General features: G+C 43.4%; 1 protein-coding gene and 1 pseudogene across 2 annotated transcripts; one reads left to right on the forward strand and one right to left on the reverse strand.

Moving 5' to 3' along the window:
• Positions 1-6173: 6173 nt before the first annotated feature.
• On the forward strand, positions 6174-9000 carry LOC104655335 (butyrophilin subfamily 2 member A2-like). The gene is given in 3 exon segments (XM_010354754.2): positions 6174-7395; positions 7451-7540; positions 7542-9000. Coding segments are annotated over 3 exon segments (1602 nt in total). The 5' UTR covers positions 6174-6385; the 3' UTR covers positions 8044-9000.
• A 10411-nt stretch (positions 9001-19411) lies between these two features.
• LOC104655334 lies at positions 19412-19991 on the reverse strand (annotated as a pseudogene). The gene has a single exon (XR_004060095.1). The product of XR_004060095.1 is annotated as a 40S ribosomal protein S10 pseudogene (transcript).
• Positions 19992-21658: the final 1667 nt, after the last annotated feature.

Genomic DNA, 21658 nt, shown 5'->3' on the forward strand with positions numbered 1-21658 from the left:
TTTTAGACATGAAGTCCTTACCCATGCCTATGTCCTGAATGGTACTACCTAGATTTTCTTCTAGGGTTTTTATGGTATTAGGTCTAACATTTAAGTCTCTAATCCATCTTGAATTAATCTTCGTATAAGGGGTAAGGAAAGGATCCAGTTTCAGCTTTCTACTTATGGCTAGCCAATTTTCCCAGCACCATTTATTAAATAGGGAATCCTTTCCCCATTTCTTGTTTCTCTCAGGTTTGTCAAAGATCAGATGGCTGTAGATGTGTGGTATTATTTCTGAGGACTCTGTTCTGTTCCATTGATCTATATCTCTGTTTTGGTACCAGTACCATGCTGTTTTGGTGACTGTAGCCTTGTAGTATAGTTTGAAGTCAGGTAGCGTGACGCCTCCAGCTTTGTCCTTTTGACTTAGGATTGTCTTGGCAATGCGGGCTCTTTTTTGGTTCCATATGAACTTTAAAGCAGTTTTTTCCAATTCTGTGAAGAAACTCATTGGTAGCTTGATGGGGATGGCATTGAATCTATAAATAACCTTGGGGAGTATGGCCATTTTCACGATATTGATTCTTCCTATCCATGAGCATGGTATGTTCTTCCATTTGTTTGTGTCCTCTTTTATTTCACTGAGCAGTGGTTTGTAGTTCTCCTTGAAGAGGTCCTTTACATCCCTTGTAAGCTGGATTCCTAGGTATTTTATTCTCTTTGAAGCAATTGTGAATGGAAGTTCATTCCTGATTTGGCTCTCTGCTTGTCTGTTACTGGTGTATAAGAATGCTTGTGATTTTTGCACATTAATTTTGTATCCTGAGACTTTGCTGAAGTTGCTTCTCAGCTTAAGGAGATTTTGGGCTGAGACGATGGGGTTTTCTAAATATACAATCATGTCATCTGCAAACAGGGACAATTTGACTTCTTCTTTTCCTAACTGGACACCCTTGATTTCTTTCTCTTGCCTGATTGCCCTAGCCAGAACTTCCAACACTATGTTGAATAGGAGTGGTGAGAGAGGGCATCCCTGTCTTGTGCCAGTTTTCAAAGGGAATTTTTCCAGTTTTTGCCCATTCAGTATGATATTAGCTGTGGGTTTGTCATAAATAGCTCTTATTATTTTGAGGTACGTTCCATCAATACCGAATTTATTGAGCGTTTTTAGCATGAAGGGCTGTTGAATTTTGTCAAAAGCCTTTTCTGCATCTATTGAGACAATCATGTGGTTCTTGTCTTTGGTTCTGTTTATATGCTGGATTACGTTTATTGATTTGCGAATGTTGAACCAGCCTTGCATCCCAGGGATGAAGCCCACTTGATCATGGTGGATAAGCTTTTTGATGTGCTGCTGAATCCGGTTTGCCAGTATTTTATTGAGAATTTTTGCATCAATGTTCATCAGGGATATTGGTCTAAAATTCTCTTTTTTTTATGTGTCTCTGCCAGGCTTTGGTATCAGGATGATGTTGGCCTCATAAAATGAGTTACGGAGGATTCCCTCTTTTTCTATTGATTGGAATAGTTTCAGAAGGAATGGTACCAGCTCCTCCTTGTACGTCTGGTAGAATTCAGCTGTGAATCCATCTGGTCCTGGACTTTTTTTGGTGGGTAGGCTATTAATTGTTGCCTCAATTTCAGAGCCTACTATTGGTCTATTCAGGGATTCAACTTCTTCCTGGTTTAGCCTTGGGAGAGTGTAAGTGTCCAGGAATTTATCCATTTCTTCTAGATTTTCTAGTTGATTTGCGTAGAGGCGTTTATAGTATTCTCTGATGGTAGTTTGTATTTCTGTGGGGTCAGTGGTGATATCCCCTTTATCATTTTTTATTGCATCTATTTGATTCCTCTCTCTTTTCTTCTTTATTAGCCTTGCTAGCGGTCTGTCAATTTTGTTGATCTTTTCAAAAAACCAACTCCTGGATTCATTGATTTTTTGGAGGGTTTTTTGTGTCTCTATCTCCTTCAGTTCGGCTCTGATCTTAGTTATTTCTTGCCTTCTGCTAGCTTTTGAATGTGTTTGCTCTTGCCTCTCTAGTTCTTTTAATTGTGATGTTAGAGTGTAAATTTTAGATCTTTCCTGCTTTCTCTTGTGGGCATTTAGTGCTATAAATTTCCCTCTACACACTGCTTTAAATGTGTCCCAGAGATTCTGGTATGTTGTATCTTTGTTCTCATTGGTTTCAAAGAACATCTTTATTTCCGCTTTCATTTCGTGATGGACCCAGTAGTCATTCAGGAGCAGGTTGTTCAGTTTCCATGTAGTTGAGCGGTTTTGATTGAGTTTCTTAGTCCTGAGTTCTAGTTTGATTGCACTGTGGTCTGAGAGACAGTTTGTTATAATTTCTGTTCTTTTACATTTGCTGAGGAGTGCTTTACTTCCAATTATGTGGTCAATTTTGGAATAAGTGCGATGTGGTGCTGAGAAGAATGTATATTCTGTTGATTTGGGGTGGAGAGTTCTATAGATGTCTATTAGGTCCGCTTGGTGCAGAGATGAGTTCAATTCCTGGATATCCTTGTTAACTTTCTGTCTCGTTGATCTGTCTAATGTTGACAGCGGAGTGTTGAAGTCTCCCATTATTATTGTATGGGAGTCTAAGTCTCTTTGGAAGTCTCTAAGGACTTGCTTTATGAATCTGGGTGCTCCTGTATTGGGTGCATATATATTTAGGAGAGTTAGCTCTTCCTGTTGAATTGATCCCTTTACCATGATGTAATGGCCTTCTTTGTCTCTTTTGATCTTTGATGGTTTAAAGTCTGTTTTATCAGAGACAAGGATTGCAACCCCTGCTTTTTTTTGTTCTCCATTTGCTTGGTAGATCTTCCTCCATCCCTTTATTTTGAGCCTATGTATGTCTCTGCATGTGAGATGGGTCTCCTGAATACAGCAGACTGATGGGTCTTGACTCTTTATCCAGTTTGCCAGTCTGTGTCTTTTAATTGGAGCATTTAGTCCATTAACATTTAAGGTTAATATTGTTATGTGTGAACTTGATCCTGCCATTATGATATTAACTGGTTATTTTGCTCGTTAGTCGATGCAGTTTCTTCCTAGCCTCGATGGTCTTTACATTTTGGCATGTTTTTGTGATGGCTGGTACCAGTTGTTCGTTTCCATGTTTAGGGCTTCCTTCAGGGTCTCTTGTAAGGCAGGCCTGGTGGTGACAAAATCTCTAAGCATTTGCTTATCTGTAAAGGATTTTATTTCTCCTTCACTTATGAAACTTAGTTTGGCTGGATATGAAATTCTAGGTTTAAAATTCTTTTCTTTAAGAACGTTGAATATTGGCCCCCACTCTCTTCTGGCTTGTAGAGTTTCTGCCGAGAGATCTGCTGTTATTCTGATGGGCTTCCCTTTGTGGGTTACCCGACCTTTCTCTCTGGCTGCCCTTAAGATTTTTTCCTTCATTTCAACTTTGGTGAATCTGGCAATGATGTGTCTTGGAGTTGCTCTTCTGGAGGAGTATCTTTGTGGCGTTCTCTGTATTTCCTGAATTTGAATGTTGTCCTGCCCTACTAGGTTGGGGAAGTTCTCCTGGATGACTATCCTGAAGAGTGTTTTCCAACTTGGTTCCATTTTCCCCCTCACTTTCAGGCACCCCAATCAGACGTAGATTTGGTCTTTTTACGTAATCCCATACTTCTTGCAGGCTTTGCTCATTTCTTTTTCTTCTTTTTTCTTTTGGTTTCTCTTCTCGCTTCATTTCATTCATTTGATCTTCAATCGCTGATACTCTTTCTTCCAGTTGATCAAGTCGGTTACTGAAGCTTGTGCATTTGTCACGTATTTCTCGTGTCATGGTTTTCATCTCTGTCATTTCGTTTATGATCTTCTCTGCATTAATCAGTCTAGCTGTCAATTGTTCCACTCTTTTTTCAAGATTTTTAGTTTCTTTGCGCTGGGTACGTAATTCCTCCTTTAGCTCTGATAAGTTTGATGGACTGAAGCCTTCTTCTCTCCTCTCGTCCAAGTCATTCTCTGACCAGCTTTGATCCGTTGCTGGCGATGGGCTGCGCTCCTTCGCAGGGGGAGATGCGCTCTTATTTTTTGAATTTCCAGCTTTTCTGCCCTGCTTCTTCCCCATCTTTGTGGTTTTATCTGTCTCTGGTCTTTGATGGTGGTGACGTACTGATGGGGTTTTGGTATAGGTGTCCTTCCTGTTTGATAGTTTTCCTTCTGACAGAAGGACTGTCTGTTGGTCTGTTGGAGATTGCTTGAGGTCCACTCCAGACCCTGTTTGCCTGGGTAACAGCAGCAGAGGTTGCCGAAGATAGAATATTGCTGAACAGCGAGTGTACCTGTCTGATTCTTCCTTTGGAAGTTTCCTCTCAGGGGTGTACTCCACCCTGTGAGGTGTGGGGTGTCAGACTGCCCCTAGTGGGGGATTTCTCCCAGCTAGGCTACTCAGGGGTCAGAGACACACCTGAGCAGGCAGTCTGTCTGTTCTCAGATCTCAACCTCCGCGTTGGGAGATCCAGGGCTCTCCCCAAAGCTGTCAGACAGAGTCGTTCGCGTCTGCACCGGCTCCCGCTACTTCCCCTGTTGGTCTTCAGCTGTGCGCTGTCCCCAGAGGTGGAGACTACAGAGACAGGCAGGCTTCCTTGAGCTGCTGTGAGCTCCACCCAGTTCGAGCTTCCCAGCGGCTTTGTTTACCTACTTAAGCCTCAGCAATGGCGGGCGCCCCTCCCCCAGCCTCGCTGCTGCCTTGCGGATAGATCGCGGCAGACTGCTGTGTTAGCAGTGAGGGAGGCTTCGTGGGCGTGGGACCCTCCCGGCCAGGATTGGGATATATTCTCCTGGTGTGCCTGTATGCTTACAGCGCAGTATTGGGGTGGGAGTTACCCGATTTTCCAGGTGTTGTGTGTCTCAGTTCCCCTGGCTAGGAAAACGGATCCCCTTCCCCCTTGCGCTTCCAGGTGAGGCGATGCCTCGCCCTGCTTCAGCTCTCGCTGGTCAGGCTGCAGCAGCTGACCAGCACCGATTGTCCGGCACTCCCTAGTGAGACGACCCCAGTACCTCAGTTGAAAATGCAGAAATCACCGGTCTTCTGTGTCGCTTGCGCTGGGAGTTGGAGACTGGAGCTGTTCCTATTCGGCCATCTTGCTCCGCCCCCCCAGATACAGATATTTTTAAAGACATTTGTGTTTGAAGAATGGCATTAGGCACTAAATAAAAACCCCTACCTTTTCTTCCAGAGAGATGAGATTATTACATGTGAATCACATGGTTTCAAAGTCCAGAGCAATAAAAATGAAGTGGGACAGTCATGGAAAACTCTCTAGAAACCACTCAGTGTGAGCACAGAACTTACATAAATAGATGAGAGAAGGTATTGCTTAGAGGCAATAGTGCAGTAATGGCCAATAATGTGTGTTCTGGAGTGAAAACTCCTCCGGGTACATTCTCAGACTTCTCTTAACTTTCAAATTCTGGAAATATTACTATCTTCTCTCCCCCATGAATAATGTGGTAGACATTGCCGTAATTTTTCTGTTTGCATCTGCTTCTCTCTGGAGTTGCCTAGTAAGATGGTTCTCACAAAGCCCTGCCTGTTTGCAGGAATATTCACTGTGACTTTCATCATTTTGGTTACTGTGGGTACTGCATGATTAAAGAAAGGATTGGGGCTGGAGGCAGTGGCTCATGCTCATAATCTCAGCACTTTGGGAGGCTGAGGCGGGTGGATCACTTGAAGTCAGGAGTTCCAGACTAGCCTGGCCAACATAGCGAAATCCGGTCTCCACAAAAAATACAAAAATTAGCCAGCCATGGTGGTGCATGCCTATAATCCCAGCTACTCGGGAGGCAGAGGCAGGAGAATTGCTTCAAACTGGAAGGTGGAGGTTGCAGTGAGCCGAGATTGTACCACTAAACTCCAACCTGGGTGACAGAGCGAGATCCTGTCTTACCAAAAAAAAAGAGGATTGGATTGGCTGCTGAAGTAAGTCCTAGCCAGAGTGACTTGGGATACTCTTGGTTTCTGACTGTTGTGTAAGCATAATTATTAATAATAACAGTTTGGACAATAGATTGTATGTGGTCAGGTCATGCTACCCTTAGCATAATCTTATAGGAAAGGGAATTCATCGTGGGGTTCCCTGAATGTGTCTGTCCCCTCAACCCCCATATTCAAACAACTGACATGGAAAATGACATAATTAATTTTATCAGTGTAAACATCCAGGTCTTTGGGCCCTTATGAAACTTTCTATTTGATTTTTCATTCTGTTTTCTGTTCTTTAACCATTCTCACCAAAGGAACCAGGACAGCAAGTTTTGCTCATACCCATTGAGATTAGTGGACTCCCACCCTTAAGAATCCCTTACAGAATCTTGGGACTTTTTGGACACCCAGGCAACAGGTCCCAGATCCCGGGTCCTGCAACTCCAAACATCATGATTAAATGGGAGGCCTCTGGTCCCTGCCTGCCCTGGGTGCTCATGGGACCAGCTGCTGCTCCACACTTCTCCCTGCCAGCCTCCCTCCTCCTCCACCTGCTCAGCCTGTGTGCACTGGTCTCAGCCCAGTTTACTGTCGTGGGACCAGCTAGTCCCATCCTGGCCATGGTGGGAGAAAACACTGCATTACGTTGCCATCTGTCACCCGAGAAAAATGCTGAGGACATGGAGGTGCAGTGGTTCCGATCTCAGTTCTTCCCTGCAGTGTTTGTGTATAAGGGTGGGAGAGAGAGAACAGAGGAGCAGATGGAGGAGTACCGAGGAAGAGTCACCTTTGTGAGCAAAGGCATCAGCAGGGGCAGCATGGCCCTGGTCGAACACAGTGTCACAGCCCAGGAGAATGGCATCTACCGCTGTTACTTCCAAGAAGGCAGGTCCTATGATGAGGCCATCCTGCGCCTCGTGGTGGCAGGCCTTGGCTCTAAGGCCCTCATTGAAATCAAGGCCCAAGAGGATGGGAGCATTTGGCTGGAGTGCATATCTGGAGGGTGGTACCCAGAGCCCCTCACAGTGTGGAGGAACCCCTACAGTGAGATCGTGCCCACCCTGAAGGAGGTTTCCATCGCTGATGCAGAAGCCCTCTTCGTGGTCACCACAGCTGTGATCATCAGAGACAAGTCTGTGAGGAATGTATCCTGCTCTATCAAAAACACCCTACTCCGCCCGGAGAAGGAAACTGTTGTTTTTATTCCAGAATCCTTTATGCCCAGCACATCTCCGTGGATGGTGGCCCTGGCTGTCATCCTGACCACATTTCCCTGGATGGTGTCCATGGCTGTCATCCTGGCTGTTTTCATCATCTTCATGGCTGTGAGCACCTGTTGCATCAAGAAACTTCAAAGGGAAAAAAAGATTCTGTCAGGGGAAAAGGAAGTTGAACAAGAGGAAAAAGAAATTGCACAGCAACTTCAAGAAGAATTGCAATGGAGAAGAACATTCTTACATACTGCACTAACGAATCCAAGCTTTACCAGATACCAGGGCCCATGGACCTTTCCTCTTTGCTGATGTGGTCCTAGATCCAGACACCACTCATCCCGAGCTCTTCTTATCAGAGGACCAGAGAAGTGTGAGACGGGGCCCCTACAGGCAGAGTGCCTGACAACCCAGAGAGATTCGACAGTCAGCCTCACGTCCTGGGATGGGAGAGCTTCGCCTCAGGGAAACATGACTGGGAGGTAGAGGTGGAAAATGTGATGGTGTGGACTGTGGGGGTCTGTGGAGACAGTGTTGAGAGGAAAGGGGAGGTCCTGCTGCTTCCTCAGAATGGCTTCTGGACTCTGGAGATGTTTGGAAACCAATACTGGGCCCTGTCCTCCCCTGATAGGATTCTCCCTTTGAAGGAGTCCCTTTGCCATGTGGGCGTCTTCCTGGACTACGAAGCTGGAGATGTCTCCTTCTACAACATGAGGGACAGATGGCACGTCTACACATGTCCCCATTCAGCATTTTCCGTGCCTGTGAGGCCCTTCTTCAGGTTACGGTCTGATGAGAGTCCCGTCTTCATCTGCCCCGCACTCACAGGAGCCAGTGGGGTCACGGTGCCTGACGAGGGCCTGACACTTCACAGAGTGGGGACCCAGCAGAGCCTATAGAATCAATTCCCTGGACTCACAGCCATGCAGATAAGCCCTGGCCATCTCAGCAGCCACCGCACAACACTCCTAATGGAAGACATGCTCTCCTACTCTCTGGTCACGTAAGAGAACATCTTCCAGCTGCCTTTTTCACACCCACTCCAGCCCTCAGCCCCAGTTTTCTCCTCCTCACGAGGCTGTAGCTTTAGTAGTTCCTTTGCTTGTAATTATGGGATGGGATCCAGGCATGGGAACTAGTTGTTTCATAGCTCCCAGCCAAGAGGAAATTGTGAGAAGCTATTGGGCAGCGAACCTGCTGTTTACATCAGAATGACCACATTGAGCCCAATATGCCAGTTGGCACCAGATGCTATGGACTTGGAATGAGGCCAACAGGATTTGCCAGGATGAGAGAGGAGAGAGGAATCCACAGGACCACCAGAGGGTAGAGGGAACCAGATATGCAGGTCAGAGATAGAGGAAGTGGAACCAGAGAGCTGGAAGGCACCAAGGTTGTAAGGATGGCTAAGTCCCACCATAACAGCTAAAGGGTCCTGGGAGATGATGGCTCATTTTCACCCAGCCCCAGGATTTCCACAGCATACACTCACAGGCCTGGACCTGGGATGAAGATGAATGAAGAACATGGACTCATGTGGATGTGGATTGCCTCATTGTGTCCCTGCAATAAGCAAGGAGTCAGTACTTAGTCCATGAGTGTGGTTGAGGTTTGAGGTCCTGGTTGAGCAGGGCAGTACTGGACCTGGTCTACGTCAGCATTCAGGTTCAATGGGGACACCAGTGGCTTCAAACTTCCTGATCTAATTATATCTTTAGACACTTAGAATTATTGAGGACCTTAAAGAGCTTTTGTTTATTTGGGTTAATATTTGTTAATATTTATGGCATTTGACATTGAAACAAAAATTTAAAATGCTATCTTTTAATTCATGTTAAAATAGCATGAATAAATCAAGTATAGGTTGGTATAAATAGGATGTTCTGTGAAAAAGCAATCTATTGTGTCCAAATAAAAGAAGTCCAAAACAAGAAGTGTGAAAAAAAAAATCCCTTACAGATGAAGGCCAGGCATGGTGACCAAGATGGGTGGATCACCTGAGGTCAGGTGTTCAAGACCAGACTGGTCAATAAGGCAAAACCCTGTCTCTACTAAAAATACAAAAATTAGCCGGCTGTGGTGGTGCACATCTGTAATCTCAACTACTCAGAAGGCTGAGGCATGAGAATTGTTTGAATCCAGGAGACGGAGGTTGCAGTGAACTGAGATTGTGCCACTGCACTCTAGCCTGGGCAACAGAGTGAGACTCTGTCTTAAAAAAAAAAAAAAATCCTTTAGAGATGGAAACAACAGAAACTGGGGACTTCAAAAAGGAGGAGATTGGGAGGAGGGCAAGTGTTGAAAAACCACCTATTCAGTACTATGTTCACTGTTTGGGTGACGGGTTCAATAGCAGCCCAAGCTCCAGCATTACACAATATATCTATGTAACAAACCTGCACATACACCCTGAATCTCAATTTTAAAAAAACCTCTTACAGCTCTTTCTAAAGTCACATCCCAGAAATGGAAAAGAGGAGTGGGCCTCCCTTATCTGTGACTGTCAGAAATTAGACCGTAATGAAAAGCTTTGCAGGGGCTCTGTCTCATACGAATTCAAATCTATTTCAGTCTTCTTTTATTTTATCTTTAATTATACTGTTAGCGTTTTTCCTTATCTTCCACTTTGAAAAATTTATAAAAAGCAACTATGTTCTTACCACCTATGGTGAAAGAGAGATTAATGCTTGGTTCTTTTATGTATAACGTTAATCCAAGATTAAAGGAGATGGAAAAAAGTAGGGGTGTGGGGAGAAGGAAATGGTGGCATAAAGTGTTTAAGTCTGAAAAAAAGTTACTAAGAGGATGGTGAAATCCATGGAACTCATGTGACTGTAAAGTCCCGCTAAGTTTTCTCACAGTGACAGATGGAAGAGGCTGCTGGTGAATGAAACAAATGTCTACTTTTAGCCTAAAATGTAGTGAGTTGTCTTCCCACAACTAGCCGCTAACAAAGGCGCTAAGAAAACAAAACCTCTTCCCAGGCTATGAGACTAAGGGAGTGAGTGTGTGTAGTGATGGGGGAGGGAGACAGACTTTCACTCCAAATATGGTCTGAATGTTTGCGTCCCCCCAGATTTTATGTTGAAACCTAACCTGCAACGTGATGGTATTCAGATATAATTATCTTAGGAAGCTAAAGCCCTTATGAATGAGATTAATGGTCATATAAAAGAAACTCCAGGCCGGGCATGGTGGCTCACGCTTGTAATCTCAGCATGTTTGGAGGCTGAGGCAGGTGGATTGTTTGAGTCCAGGAATTTCAGACCAGCCTGGGCAACATGGTGAAACCCTGTCTCTACAAAAAAAAAAAAAAAAAAAAAAAAAAAGCCAGATGTGGTGGTGCACACCTGTAGTCCCAGCTACTTGGGAGGCTGAGGTCGGAGAATCACTTAAGCCCTGGAGGCAGAAGTTACATGAGCCAAGATCATGCCACTGCACTCTAATCTGGGTTACAGAGTGAGACCCTACCTCAAAAAAATAAATAAAATAAAATAAAATAAAATAAAATAAAATATACCTCATAATTCCAACACTTCGAGAGGCTGAGGCAGGAGGATTGCTTGAGACCAGAGTTCAAGACCAGTTTGGGCAACAATGTGAGGCCCCATATCTACAAAAAAAAAAAAAAAAAAAAAAAAAACAGGCATGATGGTACGTGTTTATAGTCCCAGCTACTTGGGAGGCTGAGGTGGGAGGATCATGGGAACACAGAACTCAAGGCTGTGGTGAGCTAAGAAGGTGCCACTGTACTCCAGCCTGGGTGACAGAGGAGACCCCATCTCAAAAAAAAGAGACCCTTAAAAACCCACTTGTCCCTTCCATCATGCGAGGACACAGCCAGAAGAAACCTTCTATGAACCAGGAGGAAGGGGCCCTCACCAGACGTGGAATCTGCTGGCACTTTGATCATGAACTTCTCAGCCTTCAGAGCTGCAAGAAATGTTTCTGTTGTTTAAAAGCCACCCAGTGCACGTGATTTTTGTTACAGCAGCCCAAACAGCCTAAGACAGCTCGATCCTAAGGATTACTCATGAGCTCTTTGAAGGACGCAAGGATAAAGCAGACACTACGCCCACATGAAGGCTCCCTCTCCAACCTGCCAGACCAGCTACACAAAGAAGGGTCTGTACTACTTGGCTAGTGTTGCTGTAACAGAATACCACAGACTGGGTGGTTTAAACAACAGAATTTTATTGTCTCACAGTGACAGAGGCTAGAAGTCCAAGATAGAGGTGCTGGCAGGGTTGGTTTATTCTGAGCCTCTCCCCTTGACTTGCAGATGACACATTCTCCCTGTGACCTCACATAATCACCCCTCATTCTGTTTGGTCTGTATCCTAGTGTCTTCTTCTAAAGATACTAGTCCTATTGGATTAGGGCCTACCCATATGGCTCCATTTTATCTTAATCACGTATTTAAAGGCCTTATCGCCAAATACCATTACAATTGCTTTTTGTTGTTGTTGTTGTTGTTGTTGTTTTTGAGATGGAGTCACTCTGTCACCCAGGCTGCAGTGCAGTGTCACAATCTTGGCTCAGTACAACTTCTGCCTCCTGGATTCAAGCGATTCTCCTACCTCAGCCTCCCAAGTAGCTAGGATTACAGGTACACACCACCATGCCTGGCTAATTTTTGTATTTTGAATAGAGATGGGGTTTTGCTATGTTTGCCAGGCTGGTCTCGAACTCCTGACCTCAAGTGATCTGCCCACCTGGGCCTCCCAAAGTGCTGGGATTACAGGTGTGAGCTACCACACCTGGCCCAAATACAGTCACATTTTGAAGTACTGGAGGTTACAGCTTCAGCGTATGAATTTTGGGGAAACACACTTCAGCTCATTCTAGGATCACCGTTAAGCGTTGAGAAACCCTCTCCTCGTTTGTACTCACAATAGGTCTGTGATACAGATTCTCAAAAGCTGTAAATTTGCAAAATCATTGATAGGGAATGCATGGCTTACAGATTTGTTGATCATTTGTGACTGCTCAGCTTCTTTTTTTTTGATCCCTTGTCTAGAGTCAGGGCAGTTTGAGGTTGGTTCCATGGAGTCCTTCTACAAAGATCTTTCATGTCAAGCAAATACTTCATTTAGAGCACTGTAGGAGGTGAGCAGGCAACTGTCGAAGACCTTGGAACAGTCAACAAGTAGGGTACCCGCCAATGACCATTTTTCTGATTCCACAGTACCAGAAGGCCGATTTCTTAGGAAGTTTCAGTTTCTTGTATGTATCAGGCACTGTGCTAGGTGCTGGCTGTACAATGATAAAGTGTCCTCCCTTACTGAGTTCACAGTCTATCAGCCTAGTGGGAAAGAACAGAGAACATAAGGAAAATGCACAAGGTGTACTATATATGTTTAACTGTGCATAGTACATACAAAAGCCATACAGCACAAGTAAAGCCTACAGGACATGCTTACAAGCAAGCACTGTCTACTTCTTAAATCAACTGTAATACATTAATTCCAATCCCCACATAACAGCTATCTTCCCCAGGAGTATTGACCAGTACTGCCTACCCGTTTTACTTGGTAAATGTCACAAAGCAGACCACCAGGTCAGTTCAGTTCAATTCTCCTTGATGCAAGGTTACCTGAAGGAGGGTCAAGTTCTGTCCTTGGAGTTCAGACAGTAGATGCCAGTCCCGATGCTGTTCATAACTCAACATAGCCCTCTGTCTCTCCAGAATATGAGATATTTTTTTGTTATCTTCTCCTTTATGTTCTTAATCATATAAATTGTAGTTATATTATCTTATTTATTTATTTTTCACATTGGCTTAAATGTCCTTGCCTGCTAATGTCAATACGTGAATAACAAGTGAATTACATTTATCCATCTTCTGTTTTTGTTGTGATCATTTGGTGTCTTTTATTTTTTTCTTTTTTTTTTTTAGCATGTCTCATAATTTCTCCTGAGTGCTGGACATTTTAAATGGATACTTATTTAGGATGTGGATGATGTTTTCTTCCCCTAAAGAACAAGAAAAGTTTTCTTTTTTACAGGCAGAGGGAGAACCAGGCATTACCTCGATCCTGGCCAGAGTTAGTTCTAGCCTTTGTTAGGGCTGGTCTATTTTAACATTATCTTAATACTGGTACTTACTTCCCAACTGTGTTCTTTAGACCTAGTATGGGGTATTTCTCGGTCTCAACTACAACCTGCGTGCATTTATCAAAGCCCTTCCACCTTGGCAGAGCTAAACTCTAACTTCTGTTACTCCAACACTACTCAGGTACTGAAATCTCTGCCCAACTTTTAGCTTCCTGGGTGCTGTTTTCTGCTGTGTTTCTAGGAGTCTCTTCCTGAACATGCAGTTTAGGAGACGGTCAATAATTGGAATGAATTTCTGTCCCCTCAGCCCAATAAGAATTCCATTTTACGTTTGAGCATTCTCTCCTTCATTTGGAAATTACCCTCATGAGAAAAGCCAGGCAAATGTGAATTTTGCCTTGGATAATTTTCTTCTTTCAAGGAGTATAACTCTCCAGCTCAATTCATGACTGCATTGTTTGCTTTCATAGGCATTCAAACAGGTAGGTGTGTGTGTGTGGTGGGGCAGGGTGTGTGTGTGTGTGTATGTGTGTGTGTGTATGTTCCACATATTATAGTTGTTTTTATGGAGGGGAGAGGTACAGACGACCCCAGCTTACGATGCTTTGAGTATTTTTCCACTTTACAATGGTGTGAAAGAGGTATGCATTGAGTATGCTCCTTGACTTAAGATTTGTTTACTGGGAGGTAACCTTATTGTAAGTTGAAGAGCGTTTGCATTCCAGCTATCTATTGCCACTCTGAAACATCCAACTGCAAAATTCAGCAGCTTAAAACAACAATTTATGGTTCTATGAGTTGGCTCAGCTGGAGAGTTTACGTGGGAATGTTCATGCAATTACAATGAGATGGCAGCTGAGCGGTGGTTATGTGAAGCAGACTGTACTGGACTTGTAAGATGTCTTCTTCATTCTTCTGTCTCTTTCTTCAGTGCTCCTTGACTTCTTTTGCTTTCTACTAATTATCTCAGCATCCAGGGCCTAGGCATCTCACAGCAAGATCTCAGGTTACTTATGCTTCTGGCATTGTGACTCACTGCTGAGAGGCAGAAAGCAGAAATGTCCAGGTTTGATAAGGGCTGCATCGGTAAATGGCACAGGATAATTATCATTGTATTTTACCAGTCAAACAAGTCACAAGGACCACCTAAATTCAACGGTAGAGAAACAGATTCCACTTCTTCATGGGGAGTGGCAAGGTCACACCACAGAAGAGCATGTTAGATGAGATAAGAGTGTGTGCAATTTTGGTAAATACAAGCTACCATAGACGCAACCTATTCTTCCATTGTTTGATTTACAATTTTTTCGCCTTATGAAGGTACAAAAGTCATATGCATTTGATGTGCTCCTTGACTGAAGATAAGCTTATTGTGGGATAGCTCAACTAGGTTAATGAAACACCATAAATCTTTTAAATGGGAAGTCCCAATCAAAACTGACTGAAGAAGATACGAAAAGTCTGAATAGGCTGGGAGCAGTGGCTCACACCTGTAATCTGAGCACTTTGGGAGGCCTAGGAGGGTGGATCACCTGAAGGTCAAAAGTTCAATACCAGCCTGGCCAACATGGTGAAACCCTGTCTCTACTAAACATACAAAAATTAGCTGGGCCTAATGGCGCATACCTGTAATCCCAGCTACACTGGAAGCTGGGGCAGGAGAATTGCTTGCACCTGGGAGGCGGAGGTTGCAGTGAGCAGAGATGGTGCCATTGCACTCCAGCCTGGGCAACAAGAGCGAAACTCTCTCAAAAAAAAAAAAAAAAAAAAAGAAAGAAAAGTCTAAATAGTCTCATTACCATTGAGTCAAGTCAATAGTTAAAAGTCTTTCTTAAAAGAAAATACCAAGATGACCTAACAGTTAAGTTCTGCCAAGCATTTAATATACAAAGTCGAGTTATCATAAATGCTTCCAGATCAGAAAACAAGGAAACATTATCAAACTTACTGTATTTGTGAATCTATTTGTGCTACTATCATGAAATATCTGAGAACGGGTAATTTACAAAGAACAGAAATTTATTTTTCACAGTTCTGGAGCTAGGAAGTCCAAGATCAAGGCACGAGCAGGTTCTGAGTCTGGTCAGGTCAGCTCTTCATTTCCAAGATGGTGCTTGTTGCTGCAATGTTCCCCTCTGGAGGAACATTGTGTCTTTGATGGCAAAAGAGATGGAAGGGGTGAAAAGGGTTGTACTCCCTCTGTCAAGACCTTTTGTAAGAAACCTAATCCCATTCATGTGAGTGTAACCCTCATGACTCAATCACCCCCTCAAGCCCATGCCTCTCAACATTGTTGCATTGGGGATCAGGTTTCAACATGAATTTTGAAGGGGACAAAAACAGTAGCATAACCTTAATTCCAAAACTATACAGAGACACAACAGGAGATGAAAATTGCCTGCTAACTTTATTCAGGGATATTGAGGCAAATATCCTAATGAAGTATCAGTAAAACAATTGTGTTGACTAAGGTTCTTTGAGAAGCAAAAAGTGGGCTTAGATGTACAAGATACTTATAGAGAAGGATAAATGGGAAGAAGTAGGAGTAGACAGGTGAGACTTCAGGTTTTAATTTAAGTCTGACACCAGTGAAAGGAGAGAGGGAAGGATGGAGGAATAAGATTACCTCAGAGTGCAGGGCAGACTCAAGAAAATTTTGGCCAAGGCAATGAGGGGGTCCTTAAGTCAGTCACAGCTTAGAGGAACTTTATGTCTCATAGGAATGGGTCAGTACCATGATCTTTACCACATGCAGTCATTGTTGGGAGGAGCCTGGGGGAAACATGCTTTTGACTCAGATGTAGTGATAAATCCAGAAGGGTGGCAGGTGGAGCTGTCACTTAATGATGCTCCCTGAAACAAGAGATGTTCATGATCTATTTTCCTTGCCACCACACAAATCTAGCAATATATTTTTAAATGTTTATATGTATTATCAATGTATAAAGATAATATGCATGTTGGATACAGCTCAGAAATGTAATAATATTCAAAATTGATTTACACAGTTTAATACATTAAGAAATTAAAGGAGAAAAATGGTGAGATGCAATGGCTCACACCTGTAATCCTAGTACTTTGGGAGGCTGAGGTGGGTGGATCACTTGAGCCCGGGAGTTTGAGGCCAGCCTAAGCAATATAGTGAAACCTCATCTGTGCAAAAAATTAAAAAAATTAAAAAGAAAATAATTTAAAAAACAATTAGATGGGCATGGTGGTTCATGCCTGTAGTCTCAGCTACTTAGGAGGCTGAGGTGGGAGCACTGCTTGAGCCCCAGGGGTTGAGGCTGCAGTGAGCTATGATTGCACCACTGGACTCCAGCCTCGGCAACAGAGTGAGACCCTCGCTCAAAAAAAAAAAAAAAAAAAAAAATAGAGGAAGAAAAAAAATTAGAGCAGAAAATCGTGTGATGGAGAGAGGAGAAAGGAAAAAATCTGTCAGGCAGGCAGTTAGGGTGGGTCCTCAGCTGAGTTCTTTCAAACAAAAGAACAGCCTGAAAACTCAAGCTGCAGGCACGGATAAGGGAACTTGCATAAGGGGGCTTGCTTGAGACATGCCTACAACCATACAAATAAGAAACACTACACAGGTGACTTGTCCAGACATGCTTGCAGTGGAAAATTCTGTCCCCTAACATGTGCACACTAAAGGGAACAAAGCAATAAGGAGTAACTCAACCTAATGGCCTACATGCACATTAGGAGGACAGGGTGGAGCTACCAGAAATTCACACCTTATGCAAACGAGATGCCTAGCCCTCATCAGTTTTTTGTAAAAGCTTTTGCATTCATTTGTAAAAATGGCAACCCTTTTCCAGGCCCCCTCTCCATGGCAGAGAGTTTTCTTCTTTTGCTCATTAAACTTTTGCTCCAGCCTCACCCTTTGTGTCCACACTCATTAATTCTCTTGGTCTTGAGACAAAGAACACCAGGTGATACCTCACAACGAGAGACTGCTACATTGTGGTGTATTGGCGAGGCTGTAACATGATCAGCTTGAGATATAGAAAAAATATTCCATAAAATTCAACATCTAATCACTATAAAAACTTTTGAAAAAATAGGAATATAAAGACTTTTCTTAACTTGGTAAAAGGATCTATAAGAAACCAAACTTTGGGAGGCCAAGGTGGGGGTTCACTTGAAGCCAGGAGTTCAAGACCGGCATGGCCAGCATGGTAAAACTTCATCCGTACTAACAATACAAAAAAAAATTTAGCTGGGCATGATTGTGCATGCCTGTAATCTCAGCTACTCAGGAGGCTGAGGCAGGAGAAACACTGGAACTCAGGAGACAGAGGTTGCCGTGAGCAGCGATTGTGTCACCACACTCTAGCCTGGGTGAGGGAGTGATACCCTGTCTCAAAAATAAAAAAAGAAAGAAACCAAGAGTAAATATAAAAAACAATAGTGAAATAATGTAACTAGTCCCTATAAGATCAAAAAAACAAGAATACCCACTATCCATCCCCACTCCTATCCAATATTGCACCATAGAAAAAAAAAAAAAGTTCAGGCACAGTGTCTCATCCCTGTAATCACAGCACTTTGGTAGGTCAAGGTGGGAGGATTGCTTAAGCCCAGGAGTTTGAGATTAACCTGAGCAACACTTATCTCTACAAAAAAATTAAAAATTTAACTGGACATGGTAGTCCACACCTGTAGTCCCAGCTATTCAGCACAGGCGGGGCTGAGGTGGGAGGATGGCTTGAGCCTGAGAAGTTGAGGTTGCAGTGCACTATGATCCTATCACTGCATTTCTGCTTGGGTGAAAGAATGAGACCCTGTCTCAAAAAAATAAAGAGGTAAAAGGCATAGTAATAGAAGAGATTAAAATGTCATGAATTACAAATGATACTACTCTTCCTTATTTGGAAAATCCAAAACTATTTACAGATAAATTATGTATAAAGAAAAGCAAAAGGCCAAGAGGAGATAAGACACTGTAGATAGGATAAGATAAGATAAGATAAGATAAGATAAGTAAGATAAGATAAGAATGGGATAAGATAGAATAAGGAGAATATCAAGATAGAAAAACACATCCTACCCGATAGGGCTGTAGTAAAATATAATAATGTAGACTGGGATGGAAACAGGCACCAAGGAAACATAATAAAGTACTCAAGAATCAACCCACATGTGTGAAATTTTATTTTTGATAGAGCAAGCATTGCTCTAACGTGCATTAATTAGAAAATTACCTTGAGGAGGACCCTTAAAAGGGAGATGTCAGCATTATATACCCAAAAGTTTTTCTGACAGTTTTCTGTAACATTTACCCAACATTCTCTTTCTCTCCTCTGTCTTCTGACCTGAAGAAAAGTGTTCCTTCTTTAAGGAAAAGGGATGATGAATGGATGGTTTTAATGTCCCTTTATGACTTTTCAAAGATTTCTTTGACAATACACAAATTTCATACCTAATGGTCCACCAACTACAAACAAAATTAATTTTAGATAAATATATAGTCTGAAGTTAATTCTGGAAAGCCTATGTTATGCTTGACAATCTTAAAAATGTTTCTGTTCCTATTTGTTGCCAATTTCACCCCACAAATCTCATCTTTGAATTCCAATTAGATATGGATAATATAAATTACCATTGTAGAATCCAGGGGATGTAGGGTTATGAGTATAGTCAGATAACTGAATGTTCTCCTTACCACCTCCAGATAAATTCTCTTCTCCTCTGTGATTCACTGATCATAAATCAGTTTACTATGAGAAAAAAAGAAATGGATAGGTTGAAGTTGTCCCCAGGTGGCAGGTAGGATGAACTGCCTATAAAACAATGCAATCAGCTCCAGGCAGTACACATTTCAAAATGTTTCTCCCTATGGGGTTTGACAGATACAGACAATTTTTGTTCCAATTGCCATGTGCTTTAGCAAATCATTCTGCCTATTCTGAGTAGTCACCTTTCAAGCCATGAGTTACTGTGGAGCAAAATTTAAACAGAATGTCCCCCATGCAGTTCCAGTCTGTTGTATTCAAGAATTTGATATATTCAGACCTATGCCTGGCTTTCAGTACCATGAGCTAATGACATTTCTTGGCTTGACTACAAAGTTCTCTTGACAATATTGTGTGGATGAGATTTTACTGTTTGTGCTAAAATCAACAACAAAAGCAGGACTTGGTAGCCAACAACTATCTAAAGAAGGTCGATCAGAAAAACGACAAGGCGGCCTATTCCAAAGCAACTCTGCATTCCTTTTTTTTTTTTTTTTTTTTTTTTTTAAGGTTTTTTGGCTGTAAATTTATTCAATGCAAAATAATCCTCTTCAATTTTACTGAGGTGGCTGACCACGTCCACGACCAAATCCGCCTTTAAACTGGAATTCGGTTGCTGACCCAGCCCCAGCCTCGGCTTTCTTGTCAGCACCAGGTGGCACAGCACTCCGTCCGTAGGTATCTCTGTCAGCTTCCCCTCTTGTGAGTCTCGCAGGTCGCTCACCCTCCAGACCTTTAGGCCGAGGCCTGCCAGTCTCTGGACGGCTATGGCGTAGGGTGGCAGGTACAATCTCCGGGGGCAGATGAAGGTAATCACGGAGATACTGGATACCCTCATTGGTAAGGTACCAGTAGAAATGTCTCCAGGCAAACTGTTCCTTCACGTAGCCTCGGGACTTGAGAGACTGCATGGCCTTCATGACATGAAGGTTGGGGCACATTCTTGTCTGCCAGCTGCGGGTGCTTAGGCATGTGGACATCCTTCTTGGCCACCATACTCCCTCCTTAAAAAGGAGTTCGTAAATGGCAATCCGGTTCTTCTTAGGCATCAACATCTCAGCAGCTGCAGGGTCCCGCAACTCTGCATTCTTATAATTTTGTTAACGGACCTTCTTTTTAATAGGTTTCTGCAAATAAAGTTTGAGGTTATAAAATGTGAGCCTACTAGAATGACGCAAAGTTGAATTTCAAATACTGTTTTTTTGGATGTTCTAAAGATATGTTGTAAATGGATTTCTGCTAGGGATGGACTACTGTCTTCAGATCAAAGCTAGAGAAGATAAATTATGTAATCAAGCCAGCTGCTCAGAGAATATCGAGAGATTTGGGGTCTCTGGTTATGCATACTAAGTGCAAAGCTATCACATGGCCCGGGGGCGGGCGGGCTTGCTTGACTTCAATAATCAGTGTCTGCAGTAGGTAGCCTATCCTTGGGAAATGGGTGTCCATAACATTGGGCCCATGGGTAGCCTCTGGTCGGCTACCATGTCCACTCCACTGTTATGCACATTTTCCCAGTTCCAGGGAGATCAGTGCTGAGACTGGCTCATATTAATTGGCTGTGTCATTTTGTCCACTCGGCTGTTCAGTGTGACTTCTGTGGTGGGATGCTCTCTGGTGGCCATTCACATGTGATACAAAAACCTTGTGTATAAAATTTTTTGGATCACATGTTAACATTTTTATCACTGTGCATCTCCATTTTGTCCATCTACCTGCCTCTACCCCAGCCCTCCTTGCGTCTAATGGTCCGGTCCTTTTCTTTCCAGGTCTTTGACCAGCTGGCCATGCTGTTGGTCTCAGCCTAGGAATATCTACATAATCTTACCTTGGGTTCCTTCCCCTTCTATGCCAGAAGCACCACTTGCATCCTGCTCATTGGGAAACTTTTTTCACCTCCCCACTATCTTTTATTTATTTATTTATTTATTTATTTATTTATTTATTTATTTTGAGATGGCGTCTTGCTCTGTCGCCCAGGCTGGAGCGCAGTGGTGCAGTCTCGGCTCACTGAAACCTCTGCCTCCTGGGTTCAAGTGATTCTCCTGTCTCAGCCTCCTGAGTAGCTGTGATTACAGGCAGGTGTCACCACACCTGGCGAATTTTTGTACTTTTAGCACAGGCAGCATTTCGCCATATTGGCTGGGGTGGTCTCTAACTCCTGACCTCAGGTGATTTGCCCACCTTGGCCTCCCGAAGTGCTGGGATTACAGGCATGAGCCACCATCCCCGGCCCCCACTATCTTGGCTGTGTCATTTTGTCCGTAGTGGCCCCCACTATCGGCCCCCACTGGCCTCTGAATATGACAGCAATGGAACCCCCAGGTATTTTCATCATATACCCACAAACTAAGCCAACCCATATATAAACCAAACTCAAGTTGTTCCTCATTCATCTGGTTGTGTGGCATCTCTCCCCATAGGGCCATGGGTGTGAGCTGGGGAAGGGGGACTAATGCAACCACGGATGGTGACTTGGGGACCTGGGCTGCCGGCTCCTGCAGCTTACCTGCACTCTCTGGCCCTGCTCAGGCTCAACTTGGGATGTATCATTTTCATCTTTACTAAGATGCAGTAACGGTAACTATTCCTCAATGCTGGGATTTTCTGTAGATGACATGACCTTCCTTCGGAATCCAGGGGTCTGCACAATATTTTTCCTGTTTGGGATTTCTGTAAATGACACTGCTTCTTTTCTCACTGAGGACCCCTCCAACACCAA

Source organism: Rhinopithecus roxellana, chromosome 11 (genome assembly GCF_007565055.1).
Source record: "Rhinopithecus roxellana isolate Shanxi Qingling chromosome 11, ASM756505v1, whole genome shotgun sequence".
Lineage (NCBI taxonomy): Eukaryota > Metazoa > Chordata > Mammalia > Primates > Cercopithecidae > Rhinopithecus > Rhinopithecus roxellana.